We start from the raw sequence: 21,283 nt of genomic DNA on the forward strand, positions 1-21,283 counted from the left end.
GCTCTGTGCGTTATGTATGCATTGGTAATCTCAGACGATGTAAAAATCCTAGCTGCTCGTATAGAAACTAGGTCCCTGTGACGTCACGTGGAAGGGCATCGCATGGGCGCCAATCTGGGCTTTTTGAAATGAGGATAAAATTTATCATTGCCATTCGTCTAAACCGTTATTTCCAAAACCAAATAATTTGTATATTATGAATACACTAATGGTGGGTAACGAATCGCAATCAATGCCTTTCGTTTTCGTTGATGAAGGAAACTAGTTACCCTATTCATCGAAACCCGGGTCGCACTATTTAAAAAAGAAGTTATGAGTATTGGATATTATGATAGCAATAGAGTAATTTCCAAGGAAACTCATAATGGAATATCACAAAGTTAGTAATGAGTTAGTTAATTTTTTTAAAACCTAAAATGTCACATTTCAGATGCGGTAAAATATTGATAATGGTCTGTGGTATATGCTTCAAAATTTTAGTATTATTACAGAAGTTTTATGCGGGTAATCTATCACCAAAAATACCAGACGATCAGGAATTATGCGTCCTCATAGATAGATTTGAGTGCAGGGCTTCGTCAAAGCAATCTTAGGATTGTTGACCGGTGATGATGTAGACTGATGTCCATATCGCAAAAAGTATTCCCCGCCATCTGGTCGAAGTAAATCTTCCTTCTTACCCGCAAAATTCAACATAAATTTTCGAGGTCGCAATTCACCATTTACCAGAAGCACAGAATAATTGGCCTCTTTTTTTAATAGCTCCGGATGTTACATATATTCAAGGCTAACGAACGCTAAGGAGGATCCGTGGTGACGAGAATTCTTCAGACCGAAGGGTAGTTTTCTCTATTGGATGGCGCGCGCGCGCGACTGTGCCCTATTGGCCTAGTGCATCTATTGTGAGCGGCCCAATATTGGATCTGGGCGGGAGCCAAGGCGTTTTGGACACCAACGGGCCAAGTTTCGCGCTCGGGGCAATTTGGTTGGCGCCCAGACCCAAACTACTCTTCCGCAGTTTTCGCGGACATGTGACGGATCGGAATTTTCCCGATGAGAGACGCCGAGAGAGAGAGAAGTAAAAGGAATGAGCCAGTCGAGCCGATTGAGTGAATTGCCTAAAATATGCGCTGTCCACGCATTCACTTGTCTGGAAAATTATCGGACCGCTTGAACCAAAAGCTCCGATCAAAATATCATCAACTGGTTCACGAACTTTGGTGCATCTTAAGAAAGCGGGGCGACGATATTTAGCCACGTAACTTTGGTGGGTTGGGAATGTTAAAATAAAATTTTCAATCAAGACGCTCATCGAAGGGAACTAAAGATAACCTATTGCGAAGAGTTATTTCAAAAAAATGAAAATTTTTACTGTAGTTGCACCGAAAGTTTCTTTTACAAATGCTGCATTAAAATGGTATTCATATGGATGCAAAACATTTCCGCCACTATGTACTAAAAAAATCCAAAAGGTCAAAAAGTAGCTCTACTAAAAAATCCATAAATAAGATTTTTTAACTAACCATATATCTAACGTGAAAAAGACATCACAAATAGTACTGACAAGACACAAATATTATTGACAATGAGTAGGCATGACCTATTGATCATCCTCAATCCACATTTAAAAACAGCGACGAAAAAGATTAGATGTGCTGACTTATTAAAATTGTCATTTTGAAATCAAATAAGAGATGAATTATTTATCAAATTTGATAAATGCTAGTGAGAAAAGTAGGTCATCTGGTGGCAGAAGGTCTTAGAGAAGTTTCCGCAGTATTATACCATTTGATTAGAATTGATCACGACGATTAGCACCACTAGCATCTAACCACTAGTGCATAATAGCTTAGCTGTATGCATTAAGGTTGTAGCAGGAGTCGATGTAGGCTGCTAACAATGAAGATTCGATGGAATGGTTTGGACGATGTTTATTGAATTGTGTACAATTCTACACTGAACTGCCGGCCGAAAGGCCGCAGTATTTATTCAGTTTGCCAACTTCCAGTATGTTCTATCTTACTGTTCTTGAACATTAAAGAAACTTCTAGAAGGGAATTCTAGAAGGCTAGAAAAATTAAATAATAAAACTTTCCGGCACGGAGAATCGAACCCGGGCCGCCCGCTTGGGAGGCGACTGCGCTACCACTGGGCTATCTGGACTGTTGGAAGGAAGCGATGACGGAGCGCGCTTTAAATTGCCTCCGGGCAAGCGATGTGGCGGCGAGGCAGGAGGTGTGGCCGCCACACTACTCCCCCCCGGGGAAATACAGCTGGCGTTGTAGCGTACAGGTGAACGAAGAGTCCGACCCGAGCGCGTCGTTGGATGGGGGGCGGCAGAGGTGTCCGCGGGCGAAGGCGACGTCCCGGTCGATGGCGCGGAAGATGGTTTTCCGGAGGTCGGTTCAGAAGGTCTCGATGTCCTTTCTTGAAAATCGTCCGGCTGGAGAATGTGCGCAGGCTTAAGTCGGTCGATGGAGACGACTGTTGGTTTCCCGTTGATGTTGATGGTGAATGTTTTCTCGCTGCGGGTGATGACTGGATATGGCCCTAGATATGGTGGCTGGAGGGCCGTCCGAACTGCGTCTTGTCGCAGGAAGACGTGCGACGTCGTGGCTAGAGCTTTGTGAACAAATATTTTCCGGCTGTTGGAATGATGAGTTGCAGGAGTTGGTCTCACTTTTGACATGTGAGTACGCAACCGAGAGACCAGATCCTCAGAACCGATGCTTGCCGGAGAGTCGGCGAAGAAATCACCCGGGAGACGCAGCCGTTCTCCATAGAGGAGTTCCGCTGGTGAAGCCTTCAGGCCCTCGCGCCAAGTGGTGCGGAGTCCGAGGAGAACCATTGGCAGTGCATCGATCCAGGACTCCGGGGAGTGCGTCATTAGTGCTGTCTTGAGAGGGCGGTGCCAACGTTCTAGCATTCCATCAGCTTGAGGATGGTAGCTTGTGGTAGGGTGAAGAGCAGTGCCCAGGGTGGCGCAGAGCTTTTTGAAGAGTCCTGATTCGAACTGTCGTCCTCGATCGCAGGTGAGGCGTTTTGGACAACCGTAGTGGGCAACCCATCCTAGGAGAAAACCTCGGCAGACGGATTCGGCAGTGATGTCGGCGAGAGGTTCTGCTGTCGGCCAACGTGAAAAGCGGTCGATCATCGTGAGAAGATATCGGAACCCAGAGGCGTAAGGCAGAGGTCCGACGATATCGACGTGGACGTGGTCGAAACGTGCTGTAGGTATGGTGAAGTTAGCCAGAGGAGACAATACGTGACGATGCACTTTGGATCGCTGGCATGGAAGGCAATTGCGAACCCAAGTGCGACAGTCCTTGGACATGTACGGCCAAACGTAGCGGTTGGATATGTTTTTAAGAGTGGAGTTGGAACCGGGATGATCAAGACTGTGGACTTGATCAAAGACACGTCGACGGAACGGTGGTGTGATATAGGGTCGAGGCGTGTCCTTAGATGTGTCACACCAGAGTTTGACGGTTGTTCCAGGAATTGGCATTTGAGAAAGCTTGAGTGAAGTACCGCTGTCGAGGAGTCCACGAAGTTCTTCGTCGGTGTCCTGCGAACGGGACAAGGCGACGAAGTCTTACGGTGTAGAGGCGCTGACAGATTCCACTCTTGACAGACAGTCGGCGACGACATTGTTCTGGCCGGAGACGTGGCGTACGTCAGTTGTGAATTGAGTGATGAACTCCAGGTGTTTGAACTGACGTGGCGAGCAGCTGTCAGCGTTCTTGGTACGATGGCTGAAGGCGAAAGTCAACGGTTTGTGGTCCGTAAAAATGGCGAAGTCGCGGGCTTCTACCATGTTACGGAAGTGTTTCACTGCCTGATACATCGCGTAGAGTTCTCTGTCATAGGTGCTCCACATCCGTTGCGACGGCTTTAGTTTCCGTGAAAAGAAAGCGAGCGGTTGCTAATTGTCACCTGAGCGTTGTTGCAAAGCAGCACCAATCGCGGTCTGGCTGGCGTCGACGAAGAGGGCCAGGGAAGCTTCAGGGTCCGGGTGAGCTAGAATGGTAGCCCGGGCGAGACCGGTTTTGCATTCTTGGAAGCTGTGAAGAAGTTCCTGAGTCCAGGTGATTGGCGTGGAACTCTTGACTGAAGGACCTTGCAGGAGCGCGTTGAGTGGTGTCTGGGCTGAAGCTGCGTGTGGGATGTGGGGCCTGTAAAAGTTGAGCATACCCAGGAAACGACGGAGGTCTCGAATGGTCTTCGGTTGTGGAAAGTCGTTGATGGCAGCAACTTTTTCGGGTAGGGGTGAGCACCCATCAGAAGTTACGGAGTACCCGAGGAAGGTGACTTTTGTAGCTCCGAAGACACATTTGCCTGGATTAATGACGATTCCATAGTGAGAAAGGCGTTCGAAGAGGGTGTGGAGATGCTGAAGATGCTCCTCTTCCGTTTTTGAGAACACAAGGATGTCGTCCAGATAGGCGTAGCAGAAAGGAAGTCCTTCTAGAGCTCCGTCGATGAAACGCTGCCAGGTCTGCGCGGCGTTCCGAAGTCCAAATGGCATGAAGTTGAATTCAAAAAGGCCAAATGGAGTTATAATGGCTGTTTTGGGGATATCCTCTGGAGCCATGGGAATTTGTGTGAAGGCTTTTGCGCAGTCGACAACGCTAAAAATGTTGCAGCCGTGGAGGGCAACGGAGAAATCTTGCAGAGTGCGAACTGGATAGCGATCTGGGATAGTTCGACTGTTGAGCTTCCTATAGTCACCGCATGGGCGCCACCCATCGTTTCGTTTGCGGACCATGTGCAGAGGCGAGGCGAAGGGGCTGTTGGAGCGACGTGCCATTCCCTCGCGGAGCATGGCATCGAACTCAGCTTTAGCAGCGCGGAGGCGGTCTGGGGCCAGGCGTCGAGCTCGATGATATATGGGAGGTCCAGGTGTAAGCTCGATGTGATGCTGTGTTTGATGGCGCACTTCTCTTGGAGCGCCTGGAGGTTTGGTGATTTCAGGAAACTTGGCGAGCAGGCGGTGATACGCTGTTGTGCCGGGGATTGTCCGAATGCTGGCCTGACGAGAAAAAGCACGGTGTCCCTGAGTACACAGGCCAGTAACTTGGTCGATGAGCTGGGCAGTTTTTAAATCCGGAACCAGGTGAAAATGATCGAGGAAATCCGCTCCAATGAGTGGCTCGCTGACTTTGGCGACGGTGAAACGCCAGACAAAATCACGACGAAGGCCTAAGTTGAGTCGGAGTGGCATCGTTCCATATGTGCTGATCCGGGATTCGTTGGCCGCGGAGAGATCGTAGTTGGTTTCGACTCGTCTGTCGTTGCAGAACTTTACCGGAAAGATTGACAGATCAGAGCCGGTATCGACGAGAAATCGATGACGGGAGTATTTATCAGTAATGAAAAGGCGGCTGCTCCCTATAGGGCGGGCGGTGGCCGCCGTCACTGCTCGCCGCTGGAGTTTTCCGTAGCTCGGGAGCAGGGCGCTTGGCACCTCCTGGCTGCATTACCGAAGCGCCGATGGTAGTAGCACAAGCTGGCGTCGTCGGCTGGGTGGTAAGTCTGGGAGGGGCTTCTGGACCGTGAGGGAAAATAGTCTCGGCTGCGGGAACTGCTGCGTGACCGCCGGTGCTGATCGTTTAGTTGCGAGAGGAGAGCCGTTAGCTGATTTTCGAGGCTCCCAAGTCGTCTGGCCAGCGAAGAGAAATCTGTTGAGCTTGTTGTAGCGCAGACGGCGGGAGCTGAAGTGTCCGTTGAGCTGGCAACAGCGTTGACGGCTAGGGCTGGTGGTGGAGGCAGCGGTGTGATCTCGACGATCCGATCGGCGATTTTGGCGAGTTCGTCTAGCGGCAGTGTTGTCTGTGCTTGCAGAATAGCTTGGACGGTAATTGGAAGGCGCGTCAGCCATATTTGTCGCAAGAGTGTATCCTGGATTTGGAATGATCCGTTGAGTGAGCGCAGATGGCGTAGGAGTTGCGACGGCTGCCTATCCCCAAGTTCTTCAGCCTGAAGGAGTTGCCTAACCCTCTTTTCCTCGGAGAGTGAAAGGCGGCGGATAAGTTCATTCTTCAGGTGTTCATACCGGTTTTGAGCTGGTGGATTTGATAGGATGTCTTCCACTTCCTCAGCGAAATGGTTGTCCAATATGGAGACGACGTGGTTGTATTTAGTCTCTTCCCGTGTTATGTTGGCAAGTTCGAACTGCGCCTCGGCTTGTGCGAACCAAACTGAAGGCTTACTTGGCCAGAAGGACGGTAGTTTCACGGCTACGCGGCATGCCTCCTGTTGATTGGTTGCCTGGAGTCGTGCGGCATTTGCTTCGGCGTCGTGCTGGGGTGGCGGAGGTTGCGAAGGCTGCTGCTGCAGTGGTTGCTGTGGCGGCAAAAGGGGCTGCGGTTTTTGCTGCTCCGCCGCAAATGCCTGTTGAAATATTTGGGCCTGATCGGCGAGGGCCTGCTGGTGTTGTCCAACAAGTGCCTGTTGTGCTTCCGCGTGTTGCATAGCCGCCGTCTCGAGTTCTGTTCGAAGGTCGTTCAGTTGACGAGTAAGCTCGGCGATTTCTTCGTCCTTGCTGGGCATTGCTGGTTGCGTTCGTAGTTGGGGGTCACCAATGTAGCAGGAGTCGATGTAGGCTGCTAACAATGAAGATTCGACGGAATGGTTTGGACGATGTTTATTGAATTGTGTACAATTCTACACTGAACTGCCGGCCGAAAGGCCGCAGTATTTATTCAGTTTGCCAACTTCCAGTATGTTCTATCTTACTGTTCTTGAACATTAAAGAAACTTCTAGAAGGGAATTCTAGAAGGCTAGAAAAATTAAATAATAAAACTTTCCGGCACGGAGAATCGAACCCGGGCCGCCCGCTTGGGAGGCGACTGCGCTACCGCTGGGCTATCTGGACTGTTGGAAGGAAGCGATGACGGAGCGCGCTTTAAATTGCCTCCGGGCAAGCGATGTGGCGGCGAGGCAGGAGGTGTGGCCGCCACAAGGTAATGTTTTTCGAATGGAATTTCTGTGCCAATGAGATCAATATTAATAGTCCGGCGGGCTCATTCCGCATCCGTATATTTTTTTGTTGCCGGCTGTTTTTGTGAATAATCGATCCGGTGACGTTTTAAGGTCGATTTGAGAATGAAATTCCGTAGTCGAAACTAAGAAGATAAAAAAGCCAACGTAGTGGAAATTACTATGATGGAAAATCATTTTTAATTGAATTACGTTCACATCCGTTAAATAACTATGAGTTAACTCTTTGTGACATCTACATGTACATACAACACCTCAAAAGGTCCAAAAGTTCGGATTAGCCTTTGTTGTTCGGGCGAAAAACGAATTCCCAAACCTATCCGTTCGGAAAAATACCTATCCTAATTTTTCGTTTTTGTCGGACGAAAAAATTTGGTGTAAAAATTGGTGAATTATGATTAATGTCCCCCTGACGGCTAATGAACATTTGCTTGACACATTTTTGAATTTGCATCCGGACAAAAAGTTATTTTGGGTGGTCAAGATAAATGGGACACCCTGTATATGGCCCAGACTGTGCAAGTGAGGGTAGCGGACGGAGAATCTGGGTGGGCAAGCTATGTCAGAGGCAAGCGAGGCAAGGATGTCCACTATCGCCGTTGCTCTTTAACTTGTAGACTGAAGAGATGGTAAGAGAGGCCGGGTAAGTGGTATTGGTGGGTGATTCCCTCGTGTCCCACTCTCAACCGATGCTTAACCTCCTCGTTAATATCGATTGGTGGTGGGCGCGCGCAGGTTGGTTCGGTGCCTTCTCCACATGGCTGGCGGGAACAAAGAGAATGAGGGCTCAAGGGGAGCCCTTCGAGGATACAACACACCGGGGCCGGGAACCAAGACTTATACGCCCGATCACCCGGGGAGGGGGAGGAGAGGAAGGAATAAGGAAAGAGGCGCCGCCGCGATGTGAGCCCGACGACGCCTCTGAGGTAGGATAGGGCAGGAAGCAATGGGACGGGGATAAACACCTTAACGCTATAAAAGCTAAAAGGGCCCACTAAGTAGCGAAACCAGGAAAAGCCATTACTGTGCCAGCAATTATAGAGGATTATCCTGTGAGGAGAATAATCCAACGATCAAATCGCTAGAATGGCTGGCGGGAACATAGAGAGCAGTCGCACCACGTGGTCGGGGACGAATGCCTCGTTCAGATTACGATTGTTCCCACAATCGTTGGAACAATCGTGCATTCACACGACGATGGCTAAAACCTGCGCTACCCTCTAGTGCTGACATCTGAAGTGATCGAGAAATTGACGGTTAGCAAAGCTGTTGAGGTATGCAGGGACAAGATATTACTGTGTTCAACGTGTATTTAACGAATAATTTTTCTTCCGCCCATATTCCGATATATTTTTGCCGACCTCGGTGGCGGCGGGGTAACGTCCTCACCTGCCAAACAAGAGGTCGCGGGTTCGAGTCCCGCCTGGGTAGGTTTCCCTAGTCCAGGGCATGGTTGTTCGTGTACGTTAACTAGTTAAAATTTGTTGAATACCCCGATGTAAAATGGCCAATAGGAGCTGTATTCGGTGGTTTGAGGATAAAATAAAAATAAAAAAAATATTCTTCCTTCCTAGGACAAATCCATGAAAAAAATAGAGGGAAGAGACCTTCACGAACTTTAGGTCTTTCTCTTGTCGCTTCCTTTTCCGGTCTCCCAGCGCCTAACCATCGTAAAGTGGCTACGTTCGGAATTACGTTAACTATTGTCAGGACATTCATTCACGCGGCTAGTTCGGCCAACTATCGTTTGGACGATCGCTCGGACAATCGTAATGTGAACGAGGCAGAACACACACCGAACGAGGAGAAGGGGGGGTGGAGGAGAGGGCCTCTGTGCCTCACGCCGCCGCCACCACCCCCAACACATGCACGACACAGTCGATCAATGCGGCGAGACTGGTGCGGTGGCCGAGCCAACTGCGGGACCCACTCCCGCGCGCGGGGGTGGCGATGAAATTGCGGTGCGTCGGCCGGGTTGGCGAAGGGCATCTGGAGAAGTTGACCGACTGGCTCGTAGCCAGGTGAAATTAATTGTTGACGCGCTAATGGGGTAGTTTCCTTCATCAAAGAAAACGAAAGGCATTGATTGCGATTCGTTACCCACCATTAGTGTATTCATAATAAACAAATTATTTGGTTTTAGAAATCCCAGTTTATATGAATGGCAATAATCAATTTTAACCGCATTTGAAAAAGGCCAGATTGGCGACGTGACGTCTCAGGGACCTAGTTTCTATACGAGTAGATATGAGTTTTACATCGTCTGAGATTACCAATGCATGCATGAGGCACAGAGCTCAGGGAATTAATTATTATAATTAAGAAACAGTTAAGTAATTAAGAAACATCTCTTAATAATCACCTATTAAAACTACCTATGGATGGAAAGATTCCTTCGTTTGATAAGGTATTAATAATCCTTATTTAAGCCAAGCGCTACCTGCTAGCAGGGTACTCGGCATCCTGCTAGCATCCTGCGTCGTATCAGCACTCAAAGCCTCGCCCCAAGGTCACCTCACTTGCGGCAGCGGGAACCAGAACGACGTCACACGGAGTTTTCCCATTATTCATACTCAACCGTCGCGTTTTCGCGCGCTTGAAAATGTTCACATTTCATTTAATCGCGAAAAATAGATGTCGTTATTTAAAAATCTAAAAGCGTAAATTACGTACTCCAGGAGTAATAATCTTTCGAATTAAGCAATGAAAAAATTATAGGAAACCACCCTATTATAGTTATTATTTATATTCAGGAGATAACCAGAGAAAATAGTTGTCAAACTGTACCAACCGCTTTCTACGGAAAAATCTGGAATATTCTCAATTTATAGAATATTCTTTCATTTCTGTAGGGACACAAAAGAATGGTTTCGCTAATGGTAGCCATAGTCACCTTCAAGGGGACTGCATAAAGCAAGCCCAATTCCATCCCAAAAGAGGCTGATTCCTGTTGCCTCCTCTGTCGTATTTGAATCGGTTTTCAAAAATGTCCCCGGCGCGGTGATGAGTACCTACAATGCAATCCACTTTTTTTCCAATATTTTTCAATATAATTTTTGCAATTACGAGGAATAGTGTTGAGATTTAATGCATTTGATAGATCGTATCATCATGTATACAAACTTCGGTTTTAACCCCTAATTATAATATCTTATTTTCCCGTGTAACTCGGATCACCTCGTCCGTCAGCGAAGCGAGTGGCGACTTTCGAAATCTATTTAAATGCGCGGTGAATGACAACATATTTACAATCCTACTTGAGGATCCTCTTTTGTAATATTCGTGGTGGTGGCGCTGAGATTCTTCCATCCCAAACCCTGGAATGCCCCATTGTATTTGGAGATCGCTCACAACGTAGGAGCCAAGTCAGAGCATAGAAAAATATTTTGAAGCACAATTAACTTAAGCCTTTTCATTTCATGAGGTAATTATATCTTTTGATAATTATCCGAAAATCATTGACAAATCTGCCGTATTACTCATGATCGTTGTTTTTTCATAAAATCAGCCTCAAAACTCCCTCCCTCTCCTCCCTTCCCTATCCCAACCCTGGTGACATCTTCGGGCTCTCACAGCGGCGCGCGGCGGCGGCGCACAGAGGTTCAAAATCGGAAAAAGCTGGTCGAAAGTCATTTTGTTAACTTTTTTGGAGGAATATTTGAAGGTAATATTCGTATTCTACACTATATGGTCTATGATATTGGCTAGTACTACGACTATTTTGTGGCTCATTGCAGTTTGTATAACTGGACAAACATGAGCCCTCCGGGATAAAAACGCCTGACGCGTAAAATCACTCATTTTTAGAGAAGTTCGCCTTCATAAAAAAAAGGTTTCAGATAATTTATGAACTTTAAAAAAATACATAGCATTAATTGGTACCTTCGCGTACAATCACTGGTGATTTTTTTAAATGTCCATAGTTTTCTAGTTGGAAAAAAATAACGCCGCGGCGTTTCCTTATCTTCTTTTCCACCCTCCTGAGAAGGCACGGGCGTAAAGGTCTCGGACTGCGTTCGCAAGAGTATATCCTCGAATGACCGACCCTGGGCACCCGAACCGACCAACCTGTGATTATGGAAGGAGGAAACTGTTACAGGAGTGATTTGTTTTTAGTGTTTTTAACTATCCGGCGGGGTTCAGTCACCCTCTCGTCTTCCGAAGTTACTCTGTAGTCCTAATTTTGCATCTTATCTCACTTCGTCCGTGATTACACCCATTATCCTCTCATGAGCGGACGGTTTTCGACGGGTGCATATCTCACCCCTGAGTACGGGCCCGAAGAGTAAACACTGTCCGTGAGATAATGAAGCCGTACTTCCAGAAGAGATACATTATTTTCCTTGTCTTCCCGTCAAAAATGGAATGGATGTTTTATCGTTTTCATCAGAGGTGAGCGTCCCCCGTCGACGTATCATGAGGCGATGTCTTATTATCTTACCCCTCGAGAAGTTAAAAAAAAAATCGTACGATAAATACTCGCTGTCACACTTCTTTGGTAAATTATTGTTTAACTATTCTACCGATAAGGGTACTCCATTGCATGGAGTATAAAAGAATAATTTATAGTTATTATTTTATTATTATCATAAAATTGTCACAAGTAGGCCATTGACCTGGTGCTAACATGATCAATCGAGTAAAGCATTAACATACCGTAGAAGTCTACTTCAATAACGAATTTAAAAAATAAAAATGCGTTTACAGGAGGGGCTAAAATATTTTTACCAGTTGGTCATTCCAGCTCCGCATGGTACTGTTCAAGAGGAGATATTCTGGCCCCTCCCTTCATGGACCTCCCTCTTAAATTAACAAAACTTCCTTTCATTCTATCTAAAAATCCTATTCTCTTTCTTCCCCTCCCTCGTTTACCGAACATTCTACCCTCTAACACTTTTCAAGCATCCTCTTTCCGCTAAGTGCAAGCATGCTGCAGTCCAACGTGACCTAAAGTTTACTAATTTTTTTATTCAAGGATTTCTATTGGTATTAATAATTTTAAGTATCGACATCCACCTGTTCTGTCGCCAGATAAAAAATTGAATGTCGTTTCCATGTTAACTCCTTGAGGTCCCTTTCAGCGTTTTCTCGAGATATCATGCTAATGTTTTTATAATTATTCTATTTTTTTATTATTCTACCCACTACATGCGTCGTAGGATTTATCCAAATATGAAGTAGCAATAATGGTGCACCCACAACAAATCCTAGGGTAATTATCCCTCTTAAAATGTATCGATTTTGTTGAAATGTAGGAGTTGGACCCTCATAAGATTCTTACTATGAAGCCCTGAAGATGGAATTCATTGAATTTCGAAACGTCGACAAAGAATGATGTTTTAATCAGCCAGACTGACAAACTACTCTTGATATGTACATTAATGGCTGAGTAAATCAAGAAGGCGAGAAGGAAGATGCTATATTTTCCTACATCGCCATGATTTCTTCAAACGATGCGAGTCTATGTAAATGCTGAGTAAAGCGCTCCACATTTATTTCATAAGGATAGAAAAGCTTCGGTATAGCTTCGCGGCTGAACTGCGCAAAGAGAATGGATTACATAAGGAGTGACCTCAATAAAGATGAGTAAGTCGTTTCTCCGAAGAATTATCTGAATCAACACGAGCCAAGAAATCGTTTTATAAGTTTCTACCGCTCCTTATTAAAGGCAGCAGCAATTGGTGCCATTGTGCTAAAGAGAGGAGAAAACAAATGAATAATTGGGATTGCCAAGTGCTGAGACTTTGTAATCCTAAATTCAGATAACCAAGGACAATCAGAAGGAAATTCATAAAAGGACTTTGAAATTCGTCCGTTTTTGCAGTACATTCATCTGCTAATCACCAAAGCAGGGACGGTATTTTGCTGCGGTTATATGATACTAGTTCAATGCATGAATTGGAATTATGATTCGAATCGCAGCATATTAGTACAGTGCAGCTATCATTTCTGTTGTAAGTAGCTGCAAAATATTTGACCAGCATTCAAATCAATTCCATTCCACTTCAAGGCTCTGAGAAAACTTAATCCAATTGCCTTCACTGTTGTAAATTTGCTCATTGACACTATTGTTAAGCAAGTGTCTAGTTCAAAACTTTTGGAATTAGTTTCCTTAGGATCACCATCTCATGCTACTGGAAGCAATTATTTATGCGATACAGTATTTTATACACGCAATTATATGCACCATAGCCCTATTGTTAGAATTCTGAGGCAGGAAATGAACTTACCCCTGACATTGATATATTTGCCTTGAAGGTCACGCAGTTTAAACAATATTCGAGGCACAGTTTTACATCGATATTAAAAATTTTTCCCTCAATTTTCTCTCCTTGCTTTATTTTCCTTTCTTATGTTTGCCTTGTATATTATTCTCGTTTTTATAAATAAGTATTATATTATAATTTTTGTTTATAACTTGGTTCTCTTAATGTTACGTACATATATTTTATTGATCTTTGATGGGTAGTTGCCCATGCATGTACAATATACTTCTCTATGTATTTTTTGCAATAAATAAATACATCAACTCCCGGTATGTTGCCAGTGGTGGATTTCAGCGGAGGGCCCCCGTAATTTCTGGACAAAATTAAAAAACTCTTAATGTAGATGGTTGCCCTCCAATTAAAGTTTTTATTCCACAAGCTCAATATATATATATAATAGCTCAATTCACCGGCCTCGGTGGCGGCGGGGTAACGTTCTCGCCTGCCAAATAAGAGGCCGCGGGTTCGAGTCCCGCCTGGGTCGGTTTCTCCGGTCCAGGGCATGGTCGTTTGTGTACGTTTACTTGTTACATTTGTGGAACACCCCGGTGTAAAATGGCCAGTAAGAGCTGTATCCGGTGGTTTGAGAATAAAATAAATAAAAAAATAAAAATACAATCATCAAAAATAATTGATGAATACACTTGCCACTTGCCTACATGAAGCCACTTGTCTACGCGTCGTCTACCTAAGACCTTTTGTCGCTGAAAGGAGTTGCATACCAACAAGGAGCCGCTTAAAGTAACGAATTCTGGGCCATAATCCGCCCGTGCATGTAGCCTTCTGTACATTGGTGATAACTACCTCTTTGCAATGAGGTTTCGTATGAACCTTCTCAAATTCTTTTTCAATTACATACTTCTCGATACAACCCGAAGGTTGGTTGGGTAGGTAAGAGTAGAGCTCGGGCCGGACTAAGCTACATTTCATAAATTCAGGGTAGGGTTGCCAGTTCCTTTCCTTGGGACTCTTCGAGTTGGTTCGGGGGTGTCGAAGTTTCAACGAAGATTTGAACGCGGGACCCACTCGATCAGTAGCCAAGCGCTCCACTCACTAGGCTCCCACGCCCGCCTTCTCTTTTATTCCAATTTCTAAGTTCAACCGGCGAGATACTGCGGAGGAAAAACGCAAAATATCGAAATAAAACTTTATAATGCCCTTCCCCTTTTTAAAAACTTAGGCCTAAAGTTGACTTCGAGATGTTGCCATGCTTCAATACGCGTCTTCCACTATCTCCGCGAGCATAAAAAGGACAGTAAAAATTTTTTATTGACATTGAAACCCTTCTTCACGCAAATAGTAGCGTGATTCTTCCCTGGCTTCTTTAAACATTATCACCATGCACGACCATTGAGCTGAAAGCGCAGGTTTGACCGAAATTCCAACGCATGTCACGCAACCAAAGCGTTGTGTCCGGATCACGCAGACATGCTTTGAAATCTTTGGCCGACTACACCAATACGACGCCAAGACATGCGACGCTATTCGAGATCTCCCCTCCCAAAGGACGATCATTCCACTCTGGACGTGGTCGAGAGTCGTCAAGACTTATTACGTTCGTTAAAACGTGGGAATGCGCTTCGAGATAAGAAATCAGAATGCCGCGCGCAATTGAGATTAAGTATATGGTCGGTCGTCTTATCTCTTGCGACTTCAGCGTTTCGGAAGCTCCGTTTCTTCGCACACGAAAATTTTCTCCGAAGTTCCTTTCGCCCGAAAAATAAAAAAAAAATTCTTCGATTATTCCGCAATGCGCAATCACTTCCTGGGCATAATAATGGCTTCGTTTACCGCAGGAACGGTCCCTATTGTTGCGCTGCACGCCATCGTGGCCTCGATCAAAGCTCCCCGTTCAAGCGCACGGATCACGTGCGATGATGCGCGTTCATCGACGATGAGGAGAAGGCACGAAATCACCGCATGGGGACCTGAAAGTTTCGGGTTCGAAACCCCTCTTCTGGTCGTAGATTTCGAGGCTCTGGGTTTCAAATGGAGCTTCATGAACAGTAATTGCCTAACGGAAGACATATAAGATGTAAGTATAGCAGCAGCTAGTATGTTAGGTTCTCTCGATTGCTATTTATTCATGATTTAAAGTTGTTTTTTTTCAAAATTTCCAAGTTTTATAAGTCAGGTCGAGGGTCGCTTCGACCGTAAGGATAAAACTGAAATGATTTTGACAAATCTGATCCGTGGCAAATATATATTATGTCTTTGGGGCGGGGGTGAGATCTATGTTAGGTGAGGTCAATTAGTTTCTGGTGTCGTTGTCCTGTGTGCTTGGCCTGTGTCAGGCGAACGTGCGCGTTTTTTACTAATGCTAGGATGAGTGCTGCATGCCTGGAGTTGAATCACCACGTGCCACACACTCTGGTGGTGATTTGTGCGGTACGTCGTAGATGCAGACATAAGCACAACCCAACATATGCTATGCTTTAATTTATCTCCCCTTAACACCATTAGGACGGAGTATCCCTGCAAACCGCGGCCATGTCCTCCCGTTTTATTTATTAAAATTATTTAGATTGCGTTGCTAACCTACGTCTTCATTTCCCACAATTTGGGGGAGGGGGGTCTCCTAGCCCCTGTCGTCTACAATGACTAGAGGAGACGCGGGTGAGAACCCGTAAGATCTGATGCTTCTCATTCAGTTCGCGGAAGCCTTCTTTCTTCATAGCAGGAGTGCTCTTAAGCTTGAAGCCTCCGCGACTCGGATCGATAAAGATTTGAGGAATGGGACGAACGATTTCGCCATCAATGGCAAGAGTAAGCTCCTTAAGAGTCACTTCGCATCTTCCATGCAGTCTGCCGGAGAGTTTAAGAGGATTGAGTCGTTACAAAGCGCGCTTCTGAAAGCGTAGAATATTCATTGCAGTGCGGATTGAGGATACTGTCTTCTTGCGCCATTCAAGACAACGTAGCTGACCTAGGGGAGCGCACTTGTGATGGATGCCTCAAGCATTCAATCTGACGAAAGAAGTACTCTTTAACTTGCTCAGTGCCCCATCTTGGATAGTAGATATGGTAAAATATAACTCACGATTTGTCCTTGGTGGAAGCTCATACTGTGTGAACACGCGTTGTTCCTCTTCCCCTTAACCATGACGTAGTATATTGCATTTTGGTGAAAACTCGAACTGTGCCAAACACCCATGTGGAGGATAGCAATGTGTTACGTTAAAAGTAATTGACGAAAAAGTATCTTTGGCACACCTAGTTTGGGAAATTTGGCCGGCCCCTCGTTTTAAGATGCCAACAATCATAATGCAGTGTCGACGTTAACCCATATTGCATCAACCTGATAGTCGGGAAGTGCAATGAAATTTTTCTTCAAATCAGGGGGGTGGATATAACTGAAGCTCATTTGTAGATGGAGTTCTGCTCTGTATAACCTATAATCTTCTGAACTCAACAAAGGGCGAACCCAGGATCAAAACTATGGTTGTTTAAGTTGTAGGGAAGATTTAAGTATGGAAAAGGTGAATGAAACCAACATTTTAAGGAAAATGTAACAGCTCTTTATTAGTTTTTAAAATTATTTTCTCGAAAAAAATATTGTTTTACTTAAAGACATTTGCAATTTTTGCTTATAGGGGGGGGGGGGGCATCTGCCCCCTCCTGCCCCTCGCCGGGTACGCCCATGAACTCAACACTACGTATGTTGATGCCACTGGAATTGCTCTCTTATTGCTACGAAGACTTTAAGCGAAATCTTACTCGTAAGACTTGGACTCATTTCAGTTGATTGACATCCAAACCAAGGCGAGAGGGTGGAGGAGGGGGAAATAGGGGCTTCAAGCACCCCCCCTTTCGTTAGACTGGCAAGATATGGTCTCAATTGCACCCCCTCCAATTGAACTACCCCGAACTACCCCCTCTTCAAATAAACACTCACAGCCGAATTTTTCGATGTCTACAGCCTTGATACCGCATCCATCGCACTCTTGATAATTTTCTTTTTCATTCATCTTCACCACCCCGAAAACAGCGCATTTATGTCTTCTGCAACAGGGAAATCTAACAAATAACAACGTTGGACGATCACAAAAACCATTACTTGGATAAGCGCAGCCTACCCACGTTGGAATCGAACCCGCAACCTTAGTTATCACATGAAATAAGGACCCTACACTCAGAATATTGTTCCCTCAGCTTAGATTAGAAACTATATATTTTATGAATCCGCCGATTATGGATATTATCAGCAATATAAGCCCTTTTTCACCATCAATCCCACCAGCGAAGTTGAAGTTGGCAAATGCCGTCGTCGTCGTCGTCGGCGCGAGACGCAGTTGTGGCTAGCGCTGTGCTATAGACGGCGCTTCCGGTCGTTCAAGTGGCGCGAGGACATCACCCACCCACCCCTTCATTCATTCATTCATTCGTCAGGGGAATGAGGGTGGCCAACCGCATCAGTGTACACAAACGCAAGCAGACGATGCAGCTACTAACCTTCTCCACGGCCCTCCCGACGGCGCTACCTCCCTCGTCGATCACGTGACAGCGCACCGTGGTCGTCCCGACGTCGAGGGCCGCCACCAGGCGCCGCCTCTGCGCGTCGTCCGCCCCACCCCCCTCCGCCGTCTGACCCCTCCCAGGGGACATGCCGCCACCCCTCCCCCACAACAACACTCGAATTTCAGTCTGTCACAGCCGCTCACGGGGCTGGCTGCAAAGGCCTTCCGCAAAACGGGAAAGGCCCACAAGTATCCTCAGTTGCCTTCTCCTCGTTCGTGTTCCTCCGCGTGGCGTCCTCGCTTCGCGCCTCTCCCCTACCCGCCTCCCCTCCGATTGTTGGTCCCGCGCATGCGCCTTGCGCCACCGTCACTGCGCGTGCTATTATTGTTGCGCGTTTCGGGACTGGAAGTGTGCGGGAAGGGAGCCAGTCGAGGGGCCGGCTGCTCAACGCTGGACGCGCGCCTCAGGTTTAGGGCGGCGAGGAAAACAGTTGAGGGTAGCCGGAGAGGAGTCCGACCGGAAGAGGAGTGGCAGCTTTCGGTTTGACTGCTAAATTTTTACGTGCACCGCGCGCCAATGAATCTCTCTAGGCGCCGTTGATGGAGGTTTTTGGTGGTAACTGTTGAGAGTGGCGGATTTCTGGATCCGTTTTGACGCGCGGCGGATTGACTATGTAACTTCCATCTTCACCGCATATGAATGAATACTTATCGGCGCACGCTGTTGATCCAGGTAGCGGCTTCGTCGAGCAGTGGGACGAGACGCCTTCTGTTTGACTCCCAACTCGAGTGTGTAGAGCGCTGGAGTGTTGTGTGGGAGCCGGCTGCTCTGTGGACTGTGGGAGGCGTACGCCCTCGTGTGGCTAGCGAAGGGAGTCTATCCGCGCTGTGAGTGGAGGGGTGGGGGGCGAGATAAGGTGGGGTGGGTGCTCGCAAGGCCGTGAACTCCGTCCTTCGCGCTGCGCGGCTCAAGTGCGCGAGATTACACCACCACCAGTTGAGGGGAAGGGAGGGTGTGGGGCCAAAGGACCGGTTTGTTGTTTTTTTTCGCCTTTTCATCTGGAGCTGTTCGCACAACTTCTAAGCGAGACGAGTTGTGGCTCCGGACGAAATCTGAGATAGCCTCCTGTGCCCCGTTCAATGACCGCCGGCTGTCGCTGTGGCGAAGCCTCAGTGGTGTTGTAGTAGCCTAGCTTCCGGGTGCCCGATTATACGATTACTAATAGTTCTGCGACCAACATTATTAGAGTGCAACCTATTTGACCTATTAGAATGCAACAAGAGAAATGAAAAGCACGGAATTCGCGTAAATAGATCCCATGATTACCGTTTTCAACACGATTTTAATGGAGCGTGGTTATTTTCAACGATTTTGCCCTTGTTTTAAGTCCAATGGCTCTCAACCTTCCGAATACTGGGACTCTTTTTATGCAGTTCTACGTACTGTGGTATCCAAAATTAATGTGATTCGTTTTAGGATGAGTTCGGGTGACCCTTGACAAAGGATTGGACGATCCTCAAAAGGGTCACGACCAGCATAGGAAGAAACTCCGACCTAAGACGGATAATAGCTGTGATTTTTTTGCATTTTGTTTAGCTACCGGCTAATCTTACAACTTTTTAAAATACGAAATACTTGATTAATTAAGCAGAAATAGAATCGAGGAGCAAGTTGTCCCTTGATTTAATAAGAATGTGGAGCCATTTAATTGCCAGAGTGACTTATCATTGTAGTGCCAAACAAATTGGCTTCTACCCAAGGTGTAGCGGGTGCTCGGCATAATGGTGTAAGAAACTCCTATCTTCCGTTCCTTAATGTAAAATTCCAAAGAAACGTAAAAGTAAAGCTCTATTTCATTCCGCACTCTACAGAAAAAAATACACCGAATCAACTTTCGGGATTCAAAACCATAATCGAGGTGCTGTGTAATTATGCGACGTTTTCTAAGTTGCTACGTATGATGTGTCATTATAAAGGTTCTTGATGACAACCTACAGTTCCAATTTCTTCCTCGGTACTTGTATAATAATTAATTCTGTGAAGTAAATAGCTTTACTTTCAGAATGGAACTGAGAACGAAATTCAGTAACAATCGAGTTTTACGGAATGGCCAATGGTTATCGTCGGTTTTTTACCAAATCGAATCAACAAGCGGTTCAGCAACACGAAATAAAATAAGAGTAAATGTGCACTTCCGGTGCCGTCAGAGGGAACGAAATCATCTCGAATTGAGAAAATGATTATTCGAGGATACACCGATAAAATAGAGTCATTATACAAACATCATGCCCCGACCCAATTCATCTCAGCAAAATCTGACCCGCTTACATCAATATTTCGATATACATTCACTCGGATTTTATATAACTTATAAGTACGAATTATTGCATAAAATAATGGCATGTAGTTGATTCATATGTTGTCTAAAATGATTAGCAGCTTGTTGATTCAATCGTATGTAGTGACAGGGGCGCAGCTAGGAATTAAGGCTGAGGGGGGGGGGGGGTTAGGTGCAACTAATACCAAAGTGTGTAGGGGTATCGAATACCCACCAGGATAAGCGGTAGGTGCGAGATTAATAAATCCCGGAGTTTTAAGATAAATGGTTCAAAATGGTGAGTTTTACGGCTTTCTGAAGAATATTTTAATAATCCTTACACTATTCTGTCAGTAATATCAATCCAATAAAGTAAAATCGATAAAACTTATAATTTCTCTGAGGTCTGGGGGGGGGGGGGTTCAACCCCCGAAACCCCCCCCCCCTCGCTGCGCCACTGTGTAGTGATCTATTATGGGTGCCGATGTAAACGAAGTACCATTCCCTCATTATGATAAGTACCACTTATGCAATTAGTTTAATTATTGTCGCAACGCTTTCGTTCATATCTAGGATTGTTTAGAATGCAATATATGGGAAAAATCTTAAATTTGGTGATAATCCTACTGAAAATCCGCCGTTTGAAGAAGCGCCATTGTTACCGTGTTTACTCGGGCCGTTTGTGAGGGCGGGCGGGAGCGAACTGACCTACCTGATCTCACAGTGCTTGGGTCCCAGCCGGCCTCTCCTTAAAATTCGCCCCAGATCGCCAGATTCATTCGCACACCGCTCTTGCATTCCGGTTGTGATGTCTTCCCGCATCGATCAATGCATATGTGCCGCGATAAACTTCCTGCGAGGGCGTGTAAACAAGCCCATTGTCGCTCGCCATAACGACGTTTGCCGGCCGCAAACAAACAAATTCACACATGACGTGCTTATATACAGTAGCTTGACATGACAAACACTTTAAGAGGCACTCTGAGGAGATGCTTTTTGGAAAGCACTTTTTTGCGCCTCAAATATCTATTCAAGGATTGTGTGTTTTGCGCAGTGCAGGAAACGCGTCTTGCTCGGGGCAATAGGGATTTCAACGACATTTAATGAGGACCTCGGGTGAGTTTAGAACAGAGATGCGCGAAGTCGTCCTTTTCAGAGATTCGATTTATGTGAATCAGGTCACCAGGGTGATTCAATCATTTTGTCTTGTGATTATCAACGAATCGAAATAATCGTTGG

At 46.0% G+C, this 21,283-nt stretch overlaps 2 protein-coding genes across 2 annotated transcripts in view; both read right to left on the reverse strand.

Annotated features, from left to right (window-relative positions):
* The window catches only part of LOC124157985 (putative glycerol kinase 5), a 203,967-nt gene extending 185,343 nt beyond the window's left edge, over nucleotides 1-18,624 (reverse strand). The window contains exon 1 of the mRNA XM_046533119.1: nucleotides 17,722-18,624. Coding sequence (XP_046389075.1) covers nucleotides 17,722-17,874 — 153 coding nt within the window. The 5' untranslated portion in view covers nucleotides 17,875-18,624. The remainder of the gene's footprint in view (nucleotides 1-17,721) is intronic.
* On the reverse strand, nucleotides 3,005-6,566 carry LOC124157986 (protein FAM170B-like). The gene is made up of 2 exons (XM_046533120.1): nucleotides 6,146-6,566; nucleotides 3,005-3,900 (listed from the first exon to the last, which is right to left on the reverse strand). The coding sequence occupies exons 1-2, from the start codon at nucleotides 6,550-6,552 to the stop codon at nucleotides 3,864-3,866; spliced, it is 444 nt and encodes a 147-aa protein (XP_046389076.1). The 5' UTR covers nucleotides 6,553-6,566; the 3' UTR covers nucleotides 3,005-3,863.
* Nucleotides 18,625-21,283: the final 2,659 nt, after the last annotated feature.

This window comes from Ischnura elegans, chromosome 4, assembly GCF_921293095.1.
Source record: "Ischnura elegans chromosome 4, ioIscEleg1.1, whole genome shotgun sequence".
NCBI classification, from domain to species: Eukaryota; Metazoa; Arthropoda; class Insecta; order Odonata; family Coenagrionidae; genus Ischnura; species Ischnura elegans.